Source organism: Chelonia mydas, chromosome 11 (assembly GCF_015237465.2).
Source record: "Chelonia mydas isolate rCheMyd1 chromosome 11, rCheMyd1.pri.v2, whole genome shotgun sequence".
NCBI classification, from domain to species: Eukaryota; Metazoa; Chordata; order Testudines; family Cheloniidae; genus Chelonia; species Chelonia mydas.
The window spans coordinates 21,499,843-21,517,607 of NC_051251.2; the positions used below are offsets into that span (position 1 = coordinate 21,499,843).

Consider the following 17,765-nt stretch of genomic DNA (forward strand, 5'->3'; position numbering starts at 1 on the left):
GGACATCTGATTCAGTCAGATAGGATATTAATTATTATTTATTTGTATTGTCCCTGGTCTAAAGAGATGAAAGTGAAGTTTTCCGCATACACAGTAACTAAATTTTATTGTGTTGCATTTATTTCTCCAGCTAACATACTTCACGAGATATGAGAGGGATCCCCACACTCCGATAAGGAAGCAGCATCAAACAACACCTCAGTAAAGAGTGCCATGTATTAAATGTCATAAATGCAGTCAATCTGGAGATTATTTAAGCGTCTGTTTTGGAGTCTCTGACTCTGAGCCAGAAAAGGTTAAGGAACTTGCAGGCTAAGTGCCTCAAATTCTACCTTTAAAGACATATTAGAGAAGTATGTCAATGGTAATTAGGGCTGTTCCTTAAAATATCTGACAAAGCCATGTCAGATAGACTAGAGCTTTGAAATGCAAACCTATGTTGTTAGGGAATTAGAGGTAAATACTAATTGTATTTGTTTACTTATATCTTGTTAGATGTTAACCATGTAACCAGACAGTTCCTGTCTATTACTGCATTCTGTTGGTTCAGAGATCAAGAGGAAATCGTAAGAATTACATGGAACTTGGGTGTAATAAAATCATTGTCTTTATTTCTCTTTGAAGTTTGTCATAAACTGTCTATGAATTTCTTAATGGAGAATTACCTTACGATGATGAATGCAACTAATTACCTGATATACATAGGAAATAGGAGGTTTTACTTCAAAACCACTATTCTTCACCCAAGGAATACCTGATGTCAAGTGTTTATCGATACCTGTCAGAGATCTATAAAAGAACTCCAAGGACCTGATCCTGTTATCTGAGATCTACTTGAGCTTTGTCAAGGGAAGCTTGAGTCGCAAGACTGAGGTCTCCAGCTCCAGCCTGGATTACCCTGCTACTTCTCATGGAAAAATTTGAACAAACTCTATATATGGATTGCCTGTTTGGACTATAAGTGGATGAACTGATTCTGGGAAGAACTTTTTGCAACTCAGCAGCTCACCATCTCCACTATGAAACTGACCTAAGAACAGGTTTCAGAGTAGCAGCCGTGTTAGTCTGTATTCGCAAAAAGAAAAGAAGTACTGGTGGCACCTTAGAGACTAACAAATTTATTTGAGCATAAGCTTTTGTGAGCTACAGCTCACTTCATCAGATGCATTCAGTGGAAAATACAGTAATCTCCCCACTATATTTTCCACTGCATGCATCCGATGAAGTGAGCTGTAGCTCACGAAAGCTTAGGCTCAAATTATTTGTTAGTCTCTAAGGTGCCACAAGTACTCCTTTTCTTTTGACCTAAGAACCTTACTCATATCTATATGTATAACAATCTTTTAACCACAATACTCTCTTTTCTTTTTTAATAAATCTTAGTTTAGTTAATAAGAATTGGCTGTAAGCATGTATTTGGGTAAGATCTGAAATAGTCATTGTCCTGATGCGTAATGTATCCGATCTGTTGGGATTGGTAGAACTTTATATATGATTAACAAGATTTTCAGTCATCCTCATCATATTTGACTTAGCTGTCTGGGTGGGAGCCCAAGGCTGGAGCTTTGAGGGAACTGTGGTTTTGGTTTCTGGGTAACCAGTAAGGTGTTGTAGAAACTATTTTGTTGCTTGATGAATCTAATTATTAGAATAATCACCAATTTCAGGGATTGTCTGCCCCATTCTTTGCAGTTTGCTGATTGAGCATTCTCAGTGTGGCCCCTCCAGGCAACAATGGTCACATAGTCCTTCAGCTTTTTTTTTCAGAACTCGCTCTTTACATAGCACACTTTCTCACACAAAACCCACTTCTGTTGATCATTGCTGTGGTAAACCACATTACATCTCTCATTCCCCAAAAGAGTGGTAAATTCAAGGACCATACATAGACCTTAGGTTTCTTTCTATGTCACACAAATATGTGCATATCCTTACTCCAGAGCAGGGTAGAAAACCTTTCTGTTTGCAGAAATCCAGTACATGATACACTGAGTGACATCAACAATGGCCTAAGGTAAAGTGCTACAGTTTTACCCAGTAGATGAAATATCAATTCCCCTGGGCTGCCAGACACTTCAAATGCAATAATAGCATCTGTAAAAGGAGTCATTACTATCTCAATGAACTTATAATATGATAAATTGTTTAACAACCTTTCTCTATGATTTTGTAATACCTCTGGATTCATTATCATGTTAATAGAATTATCAAGGTTTCAAATTCCTTGCAATTTAAATATTTTCTTTTCCTGTTTGTTTTTGTCTTCTCATTTTTGTAATGATTTCCTTTAAATAAAAATGTAGCAAATTCAATTTTAAAATATGTTAAAACTTATTAAGAGTATGACACAGATTTATATAAAGCACTGAAATTAAGTAGTACCAAATGTTCATGCCATCCCTAAGTTGCCCTACTGAACAGATTTTTCAGCAATCATACTTTCACTTTTCATAATAGAAAACAAAAGACAAAAGCTGGAACTGGTGACTAAAGAAAATCACAGTAAGACATCAGATTGATGATTTTTTTAAACTGTTCTTTCCCTATAAATGTCCTCCACATCATTGTCCAGGCACAGCAGCTGTGAGCAAGAAGCATGGATTAATGAAGGTATGAGAGAACAGTTATTTTAATGTAAAAAGATCAATCAACATAAGGAAGGCTACTGCCAGTACCACTGAAGCTTACGTAAAAGACAATACAAAAGATTTAGAGTAAGTCAGGATTCAGAAATTCATGGGTTTTGCATTGTTTTAATGGCAACCCTCCCCTGTAATTAAAAAGCAGTATGATCTTTTAAATCTGTTTTCTCTAAACTACTGCTATGGTTTATATTAAAATAAATAAATAAAAGTATAACCCTTCTCGTCTTTCAAGATGCTACTCTGGGGTCTGTCTTGTCTCTCCTGTTCGTTTTACTTTCTTTATACAGTCCTGCAAGATGCAGACCACCACCTGCAATGACCTGAACTTCAGTGGGAGTCACTAAATGTTTTTTTGATCAGAAAAAGCAAATTAGTTGAAACTGAAACTTTTTGCAGAAATGTATCAGTTGCAACAAAACTTTTGTCTGGAAGGTTTCTGTGGTCAAAACCAGAAAGTCATCCACCCCAGAATAGCAAATAGCTAAGGACCTCCACTTGGGGGGTTTATTATGCTTAAAATTTCCTGGGAATTCATCTGTATTTATTACAAAAATTAAAAATGGGTGAAAATCAGTGGAGAAAATTAACACAGCTTTGTGGGAGGAAAAAAAAACAACAAAGACGGAAAAGTAAGAGTATTGAAAGTAAATGCAGTTTAACGCTGTGGTTAATATTTTACTTTTAGCTTTATTTTTTAAAAACTTTACTATGAAGAGGAAATGGATGGAGCCACGCTGAAGGGCTGGGGTCAGAATGGGGCTCTACCCATCAGAGGAGGCAGATGGGTGCTCTCTCTCTCTCCCCAACTGCACAGCTGCAGCAGCTACCAACTCACAGTTACCTTCCTCTGAACAGGTGCACTGTGCCATCTGGTGGGAACTGTGCAAGGGACAGCCAGGTTTTGGGAGTTCTGACACTTGCAAAATTCATGTTAAAAAAAATCAGTAGACCCCAAACTTCAAGTTTTTCAAAACCCAAGAATTTTTCAGCTAAATTCAGTAAATTCCAAAAATGAAAAAATACATGTTTAAATCACAGAAAACTGGATGCAAACAGGTTGCTATGGAGACTGCTAGAAATAGGTCACATTTATAGGGATGGTATGTATTAGATGGATGGGGCGGAAGGTTTTAAAATATTCAAGTTTTCCGAAATATGTTGAACAAGCTCTGCTTCTATCACTAATAAACTACAGAACTGGTGTATTTTGATCTTTAATCTTGTTTGATATGGATTCAATGTAATGTTCTGTCAAACTCTGAATGCATGATGGCAGGCCACTTTCTCAAATGGCGAAAGAGCCTACAAGCAAGAGTAATTATGTCAGTCTCCTCACACTACTTGGACAGTGTTTTGGGGCCACTGGATCTGTGTAATTCCAGTTTCAGTAGCCCCCCTCCTGCCTTGGTCCAGTGCACCCCCATCACTTTCCACACTAAGCTTCGTCGACAAAGTAACCCAGTGTACTCCTACTCTACCCTCTTTAGGAAAATGCTGCAAAGACCTTCCATAGGCCCACCTATGCCAGAGTAAACTGTGTGCTATATTAATAAGAACTAAAAATCTAAAATAAGCGTGAGATGACAAACTAGGATACAAGAGTTCAAAAATGGTCTAAATTGTCAACAATGGGCTAAGAATTACTTGCTCGCCACACTTGCTGAAATTACTTTAGTCTGCTAAATCAAACTCAACATGTATCCAATTCTAACTATTTCACAGAATGTAATAAATCCTGTGACATCCATGCTATAGTGGCTTGTGCTGCAGTCCCTCAAAGTATGTACAAAATTGCAAATGTATGTTTTGGAATTTCCAAGCACAAATTAACAATATTCAGCATACCCAAAAGATTTAAAATGGGGGGAAGGGGGGAGGGGAAATGCTACTATAAGATCTAATACATTCACTGTTGTAATTTCTTTCTGCTAAATTATCATTTAAAATTCATATTTAAAAGAAAGACCCAAGAACATTAAAATATATTCCTTATTCTTTCCTTTAGCTTCAAGTCAGATCATGACCAAGGTGAAATCCTGGCCCCAATGAAGTCAATAGCAAAATTTCCTTTGACTTCACTTGGGCCAGGATTTCACCCTAGATTTCTAATAGTTTCACAACTTCAATGAAAAAAGCATGAAGTATTGGAGTCAACTCACTACTGTGTGTAATCAGTGGTACTCTGATTTAAAGTTAAATAAACGAATAAGGAATGCACTTTTGATCACTTACTTACTTCATAAGTAAAAGTTATCCTGAAGCAATTTTATCAGTGTTTAGCATTCTGGACATTCTACGGGATGTTGGTGATTAACAATATCACCAAGGAGGGGGACATCACATCCAAGTACAGTAGTGTATTTCTATTGACTTCAATGAAACTGTGCTGAATTACTGACTGGCTTACTGACAACGTTCTAGCTGAAGAACTGGCCCTACATATAGGAAATGAAGACAATAATCATTTTTATTTTTACATAGTCCCTTTACACAGATACATCCCAAAGTACTTTACGAACTATGTTGGCTGTTCAAACTACATACAGAAATGCGGACTTCGCCCAGCCTTGCCCAATGCATAAGGAATGGCCAGGGTGGAAGGAGCCTTTTCCCCACTCTCCTGTGACCTTTTGTCCTTGTACTCCCCAGCATGCAAGCATTATGTGGGTGCTCCCTGTTCATGGGAGCTCTAACTGAACAATCCTTAAATTCCTTGAATGTTTCTGATCTTTGTTCCAGTGTTCAACCAGCTCTCACTTTGAAAACCTGAAACCGGGTTGATAACGCACATTTGGAACCCTAATTATAGCTACCATTTCTGGTGCTGATGAGGGTATCACCTCTACTGTCTCTTTTAGGAGGAAACTTGCTGGGTGCTGTCAACTAGTTACCCACACTACACAACTGTTTAGTACAAGAAGCTAAAAATGAGGATTCACAACTGAAACCACAAGGGGAGTCAAGATACCACACTGCAATGTACTGAGCACTCAATTCTCACTCAGCAGCTAGTAGGATCAGGTTCCTGTGTGGGCAGACTGAAATTACTTGAATTGGAATATTGCTAGGGCTAACACACCTACTCTTGCAAGAAGTGCCATGCACAAGTAATGGGGACCTGTGATCAGAGAAATGGCAACTACAGCAGCATACATATTAATTTTTTAAATGATAAAAATACCATGACGACAAGTGCTCTTCAAATATGCTTAGTATTATGAAACTATATGGAGCTCTGACTAAGTTAGCGTACGTCTACACTTCAGCCTGGAGCATGCTTTACAGCTCAGATAGGAAGACGTGCTCGCTTTGCTCAAGTTAGCATACTAAAAATAGCATTGTAGCACAGGTGGTAGCTGTCTGTATATGTACCCGGGTGCCTGTGAGGGTTTGTACTCAGGAAGCTAGTCACAGGTGCCACTTATACTAACTCCAGCTACACTAGTCTTTTTACTGTGCTAGTTTGAGCGGAGCTAGCATGTGTATGTCTACCCAAGCTGGGAAGCATGCATAAAACAAAAGACAAATTCCATGGTGTAGCACATGAGAACTGGGGACAAATCATTCTCAGTGGAAGGGATCCAGCTACAGAATAAACTTACAGAGTATATTAGGCAAATCTCATCAAACTATCTTTAGGAAACACTGCAAAATGTTCCTCTTTGGAAAAATATTTCCATCATAACGAGAATGGCAACAGAAGAAGAAGAGCTCTGTGTGGCTCAAGAGCTTGTCTCTTTCACCAACAGAAGTTAGTCCAATAAAAAAATATTACCTCATTCACCTTGTGCAACTTACAACATTGATACATTGATCTACCCAAACACCCGCCAAAAATAAAAACAAACAAATAGGGTTTTGTAACAAACATATCTACCAACCACCATCAAAATTAAACATATGAAAACAACGTTTATTTTTATCCCCAAAAGCACAGTATAAAACCTAAGATCATATACACACAGACACCATAAAAAGCTTTAATTAATTACTGATATATCAAACCAGCGTATTTTGCTTATATCTGCCCTATAAAGTGAGACCTTTAAAACACTTTTTACATAGAAAATGTCCTTTGTCATGCCTCTTAAGCAGACCAAAGATGCCTTAAAGATGTTGGAGAAACCCACTGGTGAATTCCCCGTGCAGGGATACTTTATATAAAGCTGGTGTGGGTGGCTTTGTCACTTCAGGCACGAGCTGCCCTTTCCCCATTGTAAGGGGAAAATGGAGGTATGTTGGGGTCAGGGCATGGAGAAAGAGAGGATGCATACAGAGCAGAGCTACACATGATCCATTATTAGCATAAGATTCCAGTAGCATAAATTAGGTTTACCCTTGCATAGCCCTAATGTGCTAGAGCCATGTGACCCTGTTAGGGAGCCGCAACTGGCTACCAGCAGCCTTCTTGCCTTTCTGTTCAGTCTGTGCAGCTCAAATACAGTGGAGAACCAAGTCCAGAGTGCTTTTTATTACAGCCAGGACTTGAATGAAGCCCCACCAGTGAAGGCTGCTGAATCATCCCACTGGAATTCTGGCCTTATCACCTCATCAGCCAACAGTCCCATTTCGCAGTCTTTGTTCAGGCCTCTGCCAAAAGGGAAATTGTGATGTTCTTCTTAGCAAACCCTTTTCCACTCAGGGGCATCCACCAGTTTTGGACACTTTGGGCTTGATCTAGCCCAATTTATTGACCTTCTTCCACTGGCATTATTTTATTTTATTATTAAATAATTAACTGCAAACTATCTGGTATCAGGTAGATCATAATAGATCCTCAACATCTCCAGTCTGATTTTCACAGGTGCTGAGAAAACATGGAAGACAATGAGAGCTGCAGGTGCTCAGCATCTGTGAGTTTTCCCTCAAGAAACAAAAATGCAAATGCAGAGCTGTAAAACAGGAAAGGAAGGGGAAAAAGAAATTATCTAAACTTCTCCAATCTTTAAAAAGGTTTAGTTTGGCTTCAGGTTCAGTTAGAGGTTTGGGTGAGGCTTTTCATCCATGTGCATTCTATATGGATCAGTTCACCCTCTCATTAGTGACATCCTTTTGCTGTTGCTATCATCTCCCATCACTTACCATCTTTCAAGATTGTCTCACGCTCTGTGCCATCAACTTTCTGTCGCCCAATCAGGAAGCTTGTAGTGTCAGCGAAGTAGATGTAATTGGTCTCAGCATGGAAGTCCAGAGCACGAGGGTTGACCAGGTTTTCTATGGGGATCATGTATTCATCAGCGACTTTGGAATTCAGGTCCATTCCTCGTATGATTCCTGGGCGTCCCTTCCCATAAAACAGGAACAACTCATTCTTTGGTCCTGCAGAAAAAAGATTGCAAAATGCAAACAACCAATGCCGCCTAATCTTCTTTATGCTGCATGATGTCACTTGTTAATTAACCGGCATAATTAGAGGTTTTTTTATTCAATACCAAAAATTAAACCCTTAAATATTCTGAATGTATCTAAACTCAAAATGATAGCTAATTACATTACCTTAATTAAAATACAAATACCTCTGAGATTAGGTTATATCTAATTAATCATTCTTTTGTCTGTAACAATCCACTTTGCAAAAACATGACAGATCATAAGATCACACTGGCTACAAAGTTAAACAGCATGTATAATATCGTAGGCATTTAATTTTACAATTCATTAGGCTCTGTCGAGGCTGTTGTAGACAGTGACTGTGGCATTCATTAAATCTGACAATACAGAAAACTTCAGCAAATTCAAAACAGACCACTCAAAATCTTTCATCTGAAGACAGGCAGAAGCAAATAAATCAAAAGATCTTTATCTTATTTCGACAGTGCTAAGAATCCACACAAATGACTCAAAGTTTTGCTACAAACACAAGAAAAAGATACGGCAAAACTTTTCATCAATGCCTCTAGAGCTCTATGTTGGGTTTTTAAATCAAATCTGTTTGGTTTTAGCTGATATACATAAAATTCAGTTGTAAGGTGGGAAGAAAGAATAAACTATTTGAAAATTTCATCAGATTTTTTATTGATGATGCCCAAACCCCAAAAGCTTTTGAGAATCAGTTTACTTGTAAGTGTCAAAATACAAGCATCTATCTACTTGTGTGGTCCACATCACACTATTATCTGAACTAAATCAAATGTCTTTGGCCAAGAGATCAGACTAAAAATCTCAAAAAAACAAGCTCTCATATAAAACTTTTAGGACTCATATTTTGGTTGGGTCAGATAATCCACAGGTTGTGTTTCTCTCAGAATACTCCATCTGCTATTGGTCCCAGCCCAAATCAGGAATTTTCAGAGAAGAAATACTTAATCTTCAAAAAATGTTTGCATTCCTTATGTTACTCAAATCAACTTGTTCTTCCAAACTATCATGGACAAAACCCTGTTTGCCTTATTCACACAGTGTTGTGTGAATAAGGCAAACAGCTTATGAATCAGAATGGTGAGAAGAATTTGACCCGCTGTGGGTAAAAATTAATGTGAAAATATTTAATTCTGTTGCAGTACTGATGTATTATGACACCAAATAAACAGAGTAAAAGTTACTAAATGAAAATTTGGAAGGATTTGTTTTTGTTGTTGTTTTTAATTTTAGTCAATAGTGCCCCAGGTTCAATTTACCCACTTCTATAGAATGAATTTAGTCAGATAGCTTTAAGGGAATAAAAGGAGAATGTGAGCAAAATGGCAGGTGCATACTGCAAGCAAATTTTACCTAACAACTTATGTTATTTCTATTGTTGATGATGATGTTAATTAACACTCAGAATTCTACCCTGAAATATTAGCTGCTAGCAAAGTGTTTGATTTTAACATACTTTTGCATGACCTGCCATCACTTCCCAAGACGAAGCCAGTCCTGCAGCGACAAGTCCGTGTTTTGTAGTTGCTGCTGAGCAGACAGATGTGCGAACATCCCCCTGGCATTCCATATGGGTCTACTTCACATGCATGGCTTCTGACTACAACGAATGAAAAATAGCATGCTTGAAATCCTTTAAAAGCAAGATAATTATATGCATCAGCATGTTGAGAGTTTAGACAGAAAAGCGAATCTGAGCTACAATCCATCTCTTCCCAGGATACAGTCATAAAAGAGGTCAATTTTTAAAAATGATGCCCCAAACAGAAAAGTATATAAATTCGAAGTGTGATAATGTAGCTATTAAACCACATTCCACATTGGAGTAGGTACGCAAGCACTCTTTATGAGCAATAGACCTGAGAAGCATTCGCTGAAGTAGCACATCACAGTGCAGACTGACATTATTTAACAGAGTGCAGCGTGTGCTCCTTCCATGCCAACTAAACTCAGTATTGATCCACACCCTGGCTCGATACCCTTGTGGAGGAGTCTACTATCATCTCCCAGTCATTATGCTCAGTGAGGACAGGACCGGGATTTTGGCACATCCATGTACAGGGACGAAAAAGCAGTAAGGCTCCCCACACACTCTTTTCCACATTTGCACACTGTGCAGAGCAAGCCACAGTTTGCTCAAAATGTTCATTTCTCTTGGTTCTACATTTTAAAGGCATACTTCTGAACTAATAGTAAGAGTACCCAAAATTAGGTATGAAAATATTTGATAATTAAAATAAGGAAAAAGACTTACCTTCTAATTCCACTTGTCTGAAGATATCATCTTGAAGGATTCTTATTCAGGGTTGTTAGCTACTTAGTAATTCTCTTAGTTCTTTAGATTTATTGACACTTGAGGGTACAGACAGTGGGGCAGAGTGTGAACTAGGCCACCTATTGATGGGCACATACCACCCCTGCCAAGTATAAATGCTGGCCTGCAAACATTCTAATCAGATCCTAGGTTTGTAACCTATCATTTAAATCAGCTTCTATACCAAATGACCAGAGGACACCAATTTTTAAAAAGGGCTCTAGAGGTGATCCCAGCAATTAGAGGCCAGTAAGCCTGACTTCAGTACCGGGCAAACTGGTTGACACTATAGTAAAGAAAAAATTTTTTAGACATATAGATGAACATCATTTGTTGGGGAAAAGTCAACATGGTTTTTTTAAAGGGAAATCATGCCTCACCAATCTACTAGAATTCTTTGAGGGGGTCAACAAGCATGTGGACAAGGGGGATTTAGTGGATATAGTGTACTTAGATTTTCAGAAAGTCTTTGACAAGGTCCCTCACCAAAGGCTCTTAAGCAAAGTAAGCAGTCGTGGGATAAGAGGGAATGTCTTCTCATGAATGGGTAAATGGTTAAAAGATAGGAAACAAAGGGTAGAAATAAATGGTCAGTTTTCAGAATGAAGAAATAGTGGTGTCCCCCAGGAGTCTGTACTGGGACGAGTCCTATTCAACATGTTTGTAAATTATCTGAAAAAAGGGGTAAACAGTGGGGTGGCAAAATTTGCAGATGATATTCAAGATAGTTAAGTCTCAAGCAGACAAAAGGATCTCACAAAACTGGGTGACTGGGCAACAAACTGGGCAGATGAAATTCAATGTTGATAAATGCAAAGTAATGCACATTGGAAAACATAATCCCAACTATACACATAAAACGATGGGGTCTAAAGTAGCTTTTACCACTCAAGAAAGATTTTGGCATCATTGTGGATAGTTCTCTGAAAACATTCACTCAATGTGCACGACAGTCAAAAAAGTTAACAGAATGTTGGGAATCATTAAGAAAGGGATAGATAAGACAGAAAATATCATATTTCCTCTATATAAATCCCTGGTACACCCACATCTTGAATACTGCTTGCAGACGTGGTCGCCCTATCTCAAAAAAGCGATATTGGAATTGGAAAAGGTTCAGAAAAGGGCAAAAAAATTATTAGGGGTATGGAACAGCTGCCATATGAGGAGGGATTAATAAGACTGGGACTTTTCAGCTTGGAAAAGAGACGACAAAGGAGGTATATGATAGAGGTCTATAAAATCATGATTGGTGTGGAGAAAGTAAATAAAGAAATGTTATTTACTCCTCATAACACAAGAACTAGGGGTTACCAAATGAAATTAACGGGCAGTAGGTTTAAAAACAAACAAAAGAAGTATTTCTTCACACAGCGCACAGTCAACCTGTGTAACTCCTTGACAAAGGATGTTGTGAAGTCCAAAACTATAACAGTGTTCAAAAAAAGAACTAGATAAGTTCATGAAAAATAGGTCCAACAATGGCTATTAGCCATGATGGGCAGAGATGGTGTCCCTAACCTCTGTTTGCCAGAAGCTGGGAATAGGCGACAGGAGATGGATCACTTGATTACCGTTCTGTTCATTCCCTCTAGGGCACCTGGCATTGGCCACTGTCGGAAGACAGGATACTGGGCTAGATGGACCTTTGGTCTGACCCAGTATGGACGTTCTTATGTTCTTATCCTGTGACTGACTAGAAGGCAGAACTGCCAGAAAGAAAATCTCATTTTAGATTAGCAACAGAATATTAAAGATGTGCCTCAGAGAAAAATTAAAAATAAGATGCAAGGGGAAAACAAATAAAAATAAATGTAACTTTCAAAGTGTAATAGGAGGGAGGCAAGTGACTGAAAATCCTTAAAGATGATATCCTCTGATAAGCAAAATTTCTGTGTGTTCTAGCTTCTTAAAAGCTCCTGGTATATATTCTGTGAAAGAAGTGGCCAGATGAAAGCTTTCTTCCTCCACCTAGGTTTTGACCATGAAGACCTGGTAGTCCACATTGCAATGGACTGTGGCCAAGGACTTTTAATCTATTTATCCAAATGTATTCTGGGCACAGGTGTTACCAGCCTTCCCTCTACCGATGGCAACTCCCACCAACAAGGTTTGTACAGAGGATGAGACAAAAAGTCAGAGACCCTATTGCATGTGTGGGGGGGGGGGGGGGTAGGGGAGATTCTAGTCTAGGAACCTCTCAATAGTGGGTCTTGTAGGTTCTTGTAGTTTTAATTCAAAATATGCTGACTTGGACAGTTTCTATAAAAACTGGATAAAGCAAAGATCATCCCCTGCTGAGACACTTCCTTTGTTCTTCTCTAAAGCAGAAAAAGTATCTACTATCAAAAGAAAGCCCCAGTTCATCTGGGTGCCTCTTGCATGGAGGAACACTCTCATCTGATAAGCTAAGTGCTTCCAACTACAAAACCGAGGCTCAAAAATATCAAGATGTGAATGCTTGATGAAGACTTGGTTTTGTTGGCGATAGCAGAGAACACTTTGCTGAGGAAGCTGGTCTCAAGAAGAAGCTATGACTGTGTCGACATATGCAGCATTGACACTGAGTCCTGGTGCTCAACGATCTTGTCCAACTCAGGTTTCAGCATTGAGCACCTTGGACTGGCCTCATGCCAGATTTCTAGGAGTTTCCTTGAGATTCCTCAAGGAGGGCTTGGAGGTGGCACCATGTTATTATTCTGCCACACTGGTAAACTTGGAAGTAGCAAAGTGGCCTTCCTTCCTCTTTAGATGCCATACTTGAAATAAGGGGGGGAAAGGTCCTTAAAAGTCATTGGCCACAACTCATGACATTGAGGGACTTGCAAGACTGAAAGAATACCAAGTACAAAGACAGACACAAACTATAAGATGTTTGGATTCTCAACAAACTTTTGTCCTGGAGCTCCTGGGACTCAGACACTGGGGTGAGGATGACAGTGCTGGCACAAGAGGACCAGGAAACTAGCAAAAATGCCACAACAGGGGCAAAAAGAAAGAGGAGGGTGGGAGTTCTGAATAAGATTAGTGACACCTGCACACCACAGGTGCTGAAGCACCAGAGTGCTAAGAAGAAAAGGTACCAAAGCACTGAGAAAAACAAGTGCCAGGGAACATGGTGCTCAAATAGGGTAAGTACTGCTGAAGGATACCATACAGGCTTAATTAGAATCCTGGGTGCTGGAGATCAAAGAAACAGTCTCCTGTGGGTAGATCCTTTGCCAGCTTGGTGAAGGAGAAAGTGACGGGAGCATTTGTAAAGCAGTGGGGTTTTTGCACAAAAGTGAAGATCCATGATGGATGCTGGACAGCAGGATGTGCTACACCTAAGTGAAAACACGGCCAGTGCTCTTTCCAGAGCACTTTTTAGGCATTCAGGATCATGATCTTCCCTACCTTTTCCACATATGCCTCATCTGAATGCTACCCACTACACTAGTTCCCTAATTCAGTAAGCCAAATTATGGGTTCCTCCTCTATAGTGAGCTTGGAGATAGGATTCCTATGTTCTAATTTCACCCTCCTAGCACACCTATGCAGGGCTCAAAGCCTACTTTATTTTTTATTTCCAACTTTCTCTTTGTTTTCTTAACAAATAAAAAATTATTCAAATTTCATATTCTAAAGATAGAATAGAAACCTAACCAAACTGAGATAGGCCATACAGCAAATCTTAATGAGCAACAAACGTGTCCATTCAGAACATAACAACTGGTCTAGTGTAACAAAGAGCACAGGAGAATACCACATAGTCACGAAGGATGTAACAAAAGTTCTATCAAAATCATATATCCTGTGTGCTAAACCTCCTTGCTCCCCATGAGGACAAGATGTCAGCCTACAGCAGTATGATTCTTTGCAATGCTCTTCATGGATGACATCTGCAGATCAGTGTTTTCAACTATGGGTTGAAAATCAGTTCAGCCAATCTATATCAAGCGAGAGTTTGATGAAGCTTCAGAATCCTTTCTAACAGTTCAATTATATAATAAAGTTCACATTGTTTGTAAAGCTGGTGTGCCAGTTTCCATGTTAGAGTAGCCAAAGCAATAATATCTGTTCTTGTGAATGATATCAAATAGCTCTTCTTGGGAAACCATCATTTTACAAAAATTATAGCCTTACCTTTCAATGTCTGCACGCTTAAAATTTCCACAAAAATCAGTGGGTATTTTGAGTGTGCAAGGTATGCAGGATGAGGCCCATAATTAGAACTGCAGGAATGGGATTTTCCAGTCCACAACAAAGTTTGAGATTTTGAATGTTTTCATTCTGAATCAGAACAAAAACAAGAAAACTCAAAAAAAAAAAAGTGAGGGAAAGATGAGAAATATTCCATTTTAGGATAACAAACTTTTTTTTTTTTTTGGCTTGCTGACTGCCATCCTAACAGGTGTCCAGGCTGCCTGAAGTCCTGGGCTGTCCATCATGTGGTCACCTGGGGAGCCAGGCAGCCTGGAAAGCTTGGAAGCCTGAGGTGCTGACCAACCAGGAGCCTAGAATCCCAGGGAACCCCAGCCTTCAGCACCCCACCAGCCAGGGATTCAGATACCCAACCAGCTGGGAAGTCTGCAAGCCTGGGGATCCTGGCTCCCTGGCTGCTCACCAGGTGGGCAACCTGGGATCCTGCAAGGCAAGAAGGTAGCCACCCACTGAGCCCTGAAGCCCAGGGAACCCAGCTTATGGCAGCCTGTCAGGCAGGCTACTGGGGATCATAGGAAACTTCAGTTCTCAGGAAGCTCACCAGGGCTCACTGCCATGGAATCTGGAAGCTTGTGAGCACAGAGAAGCGAGTGGGCTAACTTGTAAGTTGGCAGAAAACTGAACAGACAGACAAGATTGCAGGCTGCCTGCTTTCTGTTGAAAGTTTTAACAGAATCAGCTCATTCCAATGGAATCTTTTGAGTCTGTCCAACCAGTATTTTCCAATGGAAAACTGTTCCATAGGACCGTTTTTGACCTGTTCTACTGATATCTATTTTCCTAGCAGATGCACAGAAGATTTACATAAGTAACTCCATTACTTGTCATAGGGGTTTTCTACATAAAAATCATACCTATTATTATGCCTGTTAGAACAAAGGACAGCTTAGCCCCCAGCATTAACTACAAAGATTTCAGTGAAGTTATACCAGAGTTGGCTCCAGAGAAGAGTGTACCACAAAGGGAATTTTGAGCGTACCTGATGGTTGTGTTCTTTTCTGATAGACATGGATCTCTCTTGCATTTTCAAGTATAATCAGTGCCTGAACATCTGTGCGATTGTATCTGTTTATTCGTAAGATGCTGAAGTTATCTGAATTAGTTGCATATAGATAGTTTTCAAATACTGTTAAACTATAAAGGTGCCTAACCTGAAAAAGAGAAAAAACATGGCTATTTTTATCATGACTTTAGAAAATAATAATAAATAATAATAATAATGTAACATGTAGAAACTGAACTGTATAACAGAACCAGTTTTTAAAAAAGTAAATAAATATTTTTAAAATCTCAGTGAAGCCTGTCAAGTGATTTCTGCTTTCTTTTTACTAGAGCAACATAATATTTTTATTAAAATTCTTGTTTTATAATTTAATTTATGTAAAGACAGAAAAAAATCAATATTACACACACACACACTCTAAATACACTTCTATAAGTCTTTGACTTTTTTTTATCTTAGCTGTGTCTGTCTTTTAGAGTGTAAACTCTTCAGTGCAGGAAATGTTTTAAGTTGTGCCTTGCACAGCACCATCCACATTGTTAGTGATTAACAAATAAATAAATAAATAAATAGCAACAGCATTCAGTAAAGAGTAGTAAAAGGCTATTATCTACATACAAAATGGAAGAATCATGCATGCACAATACGTAAGGTGACTCACTTTCTTATTTCAATAACATTATAATTAGAGTTGAGTGAATGCCGTAAAATGTTTTCAATAAATATTTTCTTAAATTTTTAAATGAGTTCCCTGGGGTGTACCAGGCCTTTGTGGCTCCTACTGGACACGGCCCATTACTCTGCTATATCCCGCGCTAGGAAACAGTGAGATGGCAGCAGAGGTGGGTCCTCCAGGCCTACCCAGAGAGGCCTCAGTAGAGCAGCTATCTTGGAAGCTAGAGAGATTTGGTTCTCCAAGGGCTAGAAGAGCTAGAGACAACCAATGATGTAGCAGGCTCAGATAAAAGGAACTGCAGGGCCTTTGCAGACCAGTTTCTGGCTGGGACCAGAGGAAGAAGAGTGCTGCCCCCTGACCTGGGAACAGAGGAGAACCCAAGAAGGTAAAGGGGCCTTGGAGGAAGAGGCCCAGGGGAACAGCAGTGATGGAATGGAGTGAACAGTATGTAGTTGCTGTGCATGGGGTCCCTGGGTTTGAACCACAAGTAGTGGGTGGGCCTGGGTTCCCCTACCAGCCACAAGTAAAGTGGCATAAACCCCCAGAAAGGGACAAGCCTTATTTGGGAGTCAGAATAAAGGGATGAATTTAAAGGACCCAGACCTGGGGCTGAAGACCCTCGTGGGGGCAAACAGACTGTTTAATTACTAAACTCTTTAATATCCAGAAAGGGATTAATTTGGACTTTGTGACTTGGCCAGAGGGCCAAGCCATTGAAGACTGATCAAGGTAAGATGGCAATCTGTAAAGGGGAGCAAAGGGGGAGAAAGGCAGTGTAGTCCCCCATCCAGTTGCTCAAAGGCACTCCACAGGTGAATGCCCTGTTACACCATCCTAGCGCTCCGTTTTGTGTTGACTTTCTGTGAATTTTTGGTGGCTGTGTTTTACTGGCACAAATGCTTGCTAAAAATAAATTCCAACATTGTATTCATAGTATTCAGGCTTGATGTGTGTATCTATGCATGTGAGCAAGTGCATTCATTCAGTCAAGAAACAGGGACACAAAGTTAGTTAACTAACCAATCATTTTTATCAAACAATTTGAATATCAAATATCTGATACTCCAGAGACTGTTTGTGACCAACTGAAAGAGTTTTTTAAAAAAAGTAAAATAAAAAAAATCTGATGGTAGATATTCCAAAAAATTAACAATTGATTCAATTAATCAAAGAATTATTCACTGTGATGTATCCACTCAGCTCAATGTTATGCTGGACACCTTTCTAAAAATTCTTATTTTGTACAACTAAAATCCCACCCATTTCTGAAAATTACTCCTACCGGGCCAGAACTTGGCATCCATACTCAGACCTTACTCAGTCAGAACTCTAAATTGAAATTAATAAAAGTTTTGCCTGATTAAGACTCAATATGATTTAGTCCAATCATAGTAATAGGGATGTGGAAAAGAAAACACTGAAAATAATGATGCACCTGCATCACATTGCAGTAAATTATTACAATGCCAATGTTTTACCAGGAAAATATTATATTTGTAAATGTTTTAATATTGAAGGAATGGAGCCCTGTGCTTAAGAGGAAGATTCCCTCCTGCATGATCATCT

At 39.1% G+C, this 17,765-nt stretch overlaps 1 protein-coding gene across 1 annotated transcript in view; it reads right to left on the reverse strand.

The window, feature by feature from the left end:
- LRP1B (LDL receptor related protein 1B) overlaps positions 1 to 17,765 on the reverse strand; it is a 1,293,242-nt gene that overhangs the window by 587,280 nt on the left and 688,197 nt on the right. The window contains 3 exon segments of the mRNA XM_043525164.1: positions 7,728 to 7,964; positions 9,460 to 9,603; positions 15,500 to 15,671. Coding sequence (XP_043381099.1) covers positions 7,728 to 7,964; positions 9,460 to 9,603; positions 15,500 to 15,671 — 553 coding nt within the window.